The sequence below is a fragment of the Typopeltis vanoorti genome, chromosome 22, assembly GCF_054136105.1.
Source record: "Typopeltis vanoorti isolate ZY-2024b chromosome 22, IOZ_Tvanoo_1.0, whole genome shotgun sequence".
NCBI classification, from domain to species: domain Eukaryota; kingdom Metazoa; phylum Arthropoda; class Arachnida; order Uropygi; family Thelyphonidae; genus Typopeltis; species Typopeltis vanoorti.
Window position 1 is genome coordinate 52000083 of NC_143570.1, and position 6000 is coordinate 52006082.

The window sequence follows — 6000 nt, forward strand, 5'->3', positions numbered from 1 at the left end:
ACTGCGTTTGATTTAACTAAATCACTTGCCATCTTCCCACTTTTTATTTATTCGTTTAATTCCTCTTTAACGGGAATGAAATAATCCAGTTAAAATTAGTTAACGGGATTATTTCATTCAAGCAGTTAAAAGTTAATAAAATTATTTTAGTATAGTGAAAAGTATAAAATTATTAAAATCATATAAATAAATATAGCAAACGAGAATGAGCATTTATTTTTATAATTATTTGTTTCTGCTAAGACTTATTAAGATCTTTATTAAATAATGTAATGAAGACGCAATATTTGCAATTAAAAAAAACTAATAAAAAAATACTCCAGTTTTTGTGTTTAGAGAATTCGACAGCATTAAATGAAAGATGTTTTAAATATAATGGTGTAAAAAATTTTTTTTAAAAAAATTTTTATGCGGATGACGTATTATTATGCGGAAAAATATTATTTCATTTTCAACAGATTTATCAAAAATATAATATGGAAATATGATTCCAAAAAATCAAAACACTTCTGATTAATAAGCAACCAATCAGGTTTAAGCTATAATCGAACGAGTGATGAATTTTAAATACTTTGGAATCCAGATCAGCTGGAGGATCAATAGAAAATTAATGAATGATGAAGTGCGTAAGATTTCTGAACTTTTAAACAGAACACTATGAAAAATATTAATCGAAATATTGCAACTAAGTTGATCAAGCGTATATAAAAGTAGAGTAGTATTTTATATTATAAAAGATTAAAGATCAAATAGTTACAATAAATAATACTACAGAAATGAAAACTCTCAGTAAAAATTGTGGTAAAAACAAAATTTGATAAGATCAGAAATGAATCTTCTGCTGTAAAATTGCTGTCAAAGTTCCACTAAAATCATTGACATGGAGTTTGATATCCATTCATATCTTCTGAATTTAAAAATATGATAGGGGTGATATTCATTAACATCATTTAATATAATAACGTATTAATATTGTATATATTATTAACATTTCATTTAATATTTTATGATTATTTTTATCATCCAGAAATAAACAGAATTTATTTATTAATATGTACAATGCAAACAATTTCTCTCTCTTATTTCTTAATATCTTTATATTAGATTTCTTAATATAGAAATGCATTTGTTTCTCTGCACATCCGCAGTTTTCCAATCTCGTGCATTTATTTACTTTTCCAGATATGGCAAGACATCGAGAGTGTGTTACTAGGCGACATCCATCCACAGGAACATTCCATTAAGATGAACATGGGTTCCAACTGTGGAACTCCCAACATCGAGCAACCCATCTCACCATCAGGTCGACGACCATCTTCGTCAACACCGGTGACTTCCGGTGTACCACCTCCGCCTTCAGCTCCTCCTCCTCCTCCTCCTCCGCCACCATCGCAACCGCTGCTCCAGCAGACCAGGTACGATGACCTGGGTTTGGAATTAGACTTCATTTTTAGTCAGAACGCCAACATTTATGCCGAAAGCACTCCTTCGTATGGTTCCTCATCATTAAAGCGAAAAACGACCCAGGACGACGTGACGACAGCAGACCTCCCAGGGCCTCTCTGTGGCCTTGTGCAGGCATCGCCAAGTCCCATAACTCAAACGACGGAAGAGAAGCCAAGCGACAGGTACCCTTCGAATTGTGCCGCCAATCCTCAAGTACAAACACCGTACCCGACAGCGCTATGGGCAGCATACAACCAGTCGAATCTGGTGTCGAGCCAGATATCCCCTCCTGCGTCTCCGGAACGGACAGGACAAATTCCGCAGAAAAATGGAGGCGGCAGCAGTATTATCGACAACCACCCCTACACGTTCTCCCATCTGGTCACCACGGTAGTAACGACGCATCCCGTTCAGTTCGCTGGTGCTGGCGTTCCCCCGTCGTCCCAGTCGCAACCACATTTACGAATGGTGACGCCTCCTTCTTCTCCCCATCTGGCCGAGTTATTGACGAACACGACCAGCGCGCGAGCGACATTTACGCCCACCCCGACCACTTTCGGTACTCTACCAGATCACGCAACTCCGCAGCCAGCCGCAGCAACAGCGGCGGCGGGGAAACCCAAACGAGGTCGTCGAAATTTCGGAAGGAAGAAGGTCACAACGCACACTTGTTCACATCCCGGCTGCACCAAAACGTACACAAAGAGTTCCCATCTGAAGGCGCACCTCCGGACCCACACGGGGGAAAAGCCGTACCAGTGTAACTGGAAGGGGTGCGGCTGGAAATTTGCCCGATCAGACGAACTGACACGACATTACCGTAAGCATACTGGCGACCGACCTTTCCAGTGTAGGCTCTGCGAACGTGCTTTCTCCCGGTCCGATCATTTAAGTCTGCATATGAAACGTCACACGGCTGTGTAAGGTGAGAGACGGAGTACAAACGCCATCCACGCCAAGCCTACATTAGGCATCTCCCTTCTTCTTCTCCCCCCCCCCCTCACCTTTTCCCTTCTCCTGCAGTCAGTTGTTGTAGACAGTCATTGTGAACTTCTGTGTTGACTTATCTTTGCCATCTGACAATCTCCTCCTGTGGTTGCCGGACATGAATTGACCAATATTTATTTCACTGTCAAGAGAAACTTTGAAGAGTCAGAGAGAAAGAAGCAAATAGAAGAATTCTAAAGAACTTTCTTTTCTTGCCACTGTTCTTCCTAGTTGCTCAGGAAGAAAAATCAGCGCTCTCTGGTGGGTGTTTCCCCAAAAGGACAGATGATTAGAATGTCTGAAGAATAAAATATTGCTAATATATATGTAAATACATCGGTGTTTAGATAAAAGAAAAAAAAAAGTTGAGTACATATAATTACGTGCCTAAAAAAGCTTATAAACCTTATTAAATGTTTATCTTAGGAATTAAAAGCTCTTATTCATAAATTATATCTAGAAAACATAATATATATATATACATATCTACATATATATATATATTGCTTTGTGTAGTTTTCATCGTATGTATGTGTGAGTGTATATGCGCGCGTGCGTATGGGGGTATGCTTGTGTAACCTTAATATTTTGTCTTATCTTCACTCGAAAAATACCTACGTAGACGACGGACGTGATTCTGGAGATTATCTTCCAACTATTTCTTTAGTATACGATCTATTTTAGAAAGGAAGGAGCTCTACCTTTTTCTCTCAGCTATGAACTTCCATTGAACAGTTGTGAACCAGACTGAGCTATTGAATTCGTAATAGCCAGCTGTTTGGCTTACTATTTATTAATAAATGCCGTTAAATTTAGCTTCCACTTCTTGAAACCTTTAATTACTATTTGTAGTAACTGGTAAAAAAATAATCGTCTAGATTCTGAACGTTTGCTACAATTATTCCGCTGCATTACACACGAAACTAGCACTGTTTTTTTTTTTTTCCTGAAAAAAAAAGTCTGATATTGATCATTCATCGCGACCAATGAAAGACAGCGAAGAATAGATACACACTATCCAATAGCAGGCAATGTAACAGACTATGCGCGGACTTGCGCGGTTTCTAAAAAGTTCGCTGCTTTTGCTACAGAACATGCGCAGAAGAGAATAGAGAGAAATTATTCTTTCCCGTATTATGTGACATTAAATATCATTGCCCTCTGTTGGTTTCATAGTTATTTTACTATTTACGATTTTTGTTGCTTCTGATGTAGCAGAGATTTAATATGAATGAGAGTTCTCTGTTTGTTTTTGGTGTGTTATGTAAATTTAAAGAATATTTTAAATATATGTAAATTTTTGAAATATAAGAATAGTAAAATTTAAATATTATGATTTTTAAAATATATATTATTGTACATTCAAAATTGTTTATTTCTTATGTATAAATAAGTATATATTTATTAATATTTTAAAATGTTCAATTTGTTCCACTATTATAATTACGAAATAGCGACTGCCAAATTGTTGAAGTTAGTGAACTATTGTATTTGAGAGAATTTCAGAACTTCCGGTATCTTAGTGATGTAGTTGACAAAAGGAACCAATTTTGGCTCATTGCTAAAACAAGAAAAAAAAAAAAGCAGACTACTTAGTTGCTGCTGCAAGAAAACATTACAGAGCAATGAAATCCTATCGTTCAGAATAATTCCACTAGAGGGAGTTTGGTCGTTTCGTTTCAGTAATGAGCTGAAATTTGACATCAGTAAAATAGAATGTGTTATTTGTGTAGCTACATTACTCTGCCTATGTTACATTTCAAATTATTGATTAGAATTCCTTGGTTCAGTTCATACTCACAGAATGAGGCAATACAATTTAATCTTTAAGTGTATGTGGTTCTCCAGATGAAAATAAATAAAATTCCTTTGTATATATTTGAAACAATAAAATATATGAGAGTATTTTAGATATGTTTCATTAATTACGATAAATTACATATTACATGACTGGATATTTGAGATAACATAAGTTGCACTCAGTAGGGGAAAAAAATAAAATAAATAATGCTTTATCCCTAATCATTTGTTTGAATTAGTATAATGAATTGGAAATCATTGCAGATCAGTTATTTTAAGCACATCAAGTTATACAAATCACTCAAGAAATATAATTTTCCCCTTTGTTTAAAAATGCCGAAATTGGATTCAGTTTTGTGAATGCCAAGAGTATAATAGCTTACGAAAGGCAATTTATATAAGACTTTATGATCTAACTGCCAACATTAATGACATTCTATGTACAGGAGTACATATAAACAATACTAACCGGAAGTTATCACATATGCCTAAGTTCACAATGCCGAGAATATTAGAAAATAACTATTTTAATAGTTATTTTCTAATAAATAGTCATAATAAATGAAAAAAAAAAAAGAGCATACCCTAATACTGTAAAAGAAGTTAGTTCGTTATCACTGTATTTTTATTTATTTATTTTCAAAAATGATATCAAGAAGTACAGATTGATTCAAAGATGAGAAGAAAGGCTTTAAGAAATAAATAAAAATAAAAACAAGGCAAAATGGTTAAGTTAAATCGAGTAATGCTATGAATGAATGTAGTGGATTTAGCAATCGTTTCGTAGAATTTAACTCTGAAGTCGATGTACATAAAACTCTTGATTTAAGAGATCTCTTCTTCCATCTTTTAATCCCCCACGCATCATACTACTCAAACCGGCTCGTGAACACACTAGAATTATGGGCATAGGGATAGTGACTATATTATTCTGGTAATCAGGCCTTAATCTTAACCGACAAATCAAGATTAAGGCCAGACTGTTTTTATAAATATAGAATAAATAAAATTATTCCAAATGACATCAAAATTTGATATTTGCACTCATCGTTTAGGGGGTGAAAATGTCGGAATTGAAGTCTAAACTCCTATATGTTTAATTTCGATGTAAGTTTTAGAAAAATAAAAAAAGAAGGAAAGAGTGGTTATTAAAAAACACCAAACTAAATTTTGTTCCCCATGCAATGCCGCAATTATAATAATTCTTTACTGGGCTTAGATTTTTGTGCGCTAAACAGAACATGTATTTCCCTCACGTAATAATAATGGAGCACATTCACAGATCCCAATTTCGCAGAGTAATTCGTATCCTTTTCGCTTCGTCTTTGCTGTTGGGAACTCATTGTACTTCTAGAATATCGCACGATGTTTCATCTTGATGGTCTCTTCACATGTCTGATACCTGACTTTAATGGCTAAGTACTTATTAACAATGCAAGAAGCCATCCACTGATTCCCCTATGATGGCCGCCCGCTGTGTGTAAAAGCTTGCCTTTCCAACCAGAATTGCGTTGATTAATTTTTAATGATTCCTAGTCGTTGATGTAATTAGAGGAATTAGTATCCTGGGAGGTTCGCTCTAGGCTCAACGTTCGCTTACAGAGACGCTAACAGCACCTTTCATTAATGCAAATACCACACCAAATATACTTTCGGCGTGTGCGTGTGTGTAAGAGAGAGATTTCTACAACAGATAGAACATTTTACTAGATCTATAAGAATAAGGAGTCTGACGCAAACAGGACTATGTGTCGATTATAAACGTAC

General features: G+C 35.3%; 1 protein-coding gene across 1 annotated transcript in view; it reads left to right on the forward strand.

The window, feature by feature from the left end:
- The window catches only part of LOC150094416 (uncharacterized), a 46980-nt gene extending 44223 nt beyond the window's left edge, over positions 1-2757 (forward strand). Inside the window, exon 2 of the mRNA XM_090412468.1 lies at positions 1183-2757. Within this exon, the coding sequence (XP_090268594.1) occupies positions 1183-2370 (1188 nt within the window). The 3' untranslated portion in view covers positions 2371-2757. The remainder of the gene's footprint in view (positions 1-1182) is intronic.
- The last annotated feature ends 3243 nt before the right edge of the window (positions 2758-6000 follow it).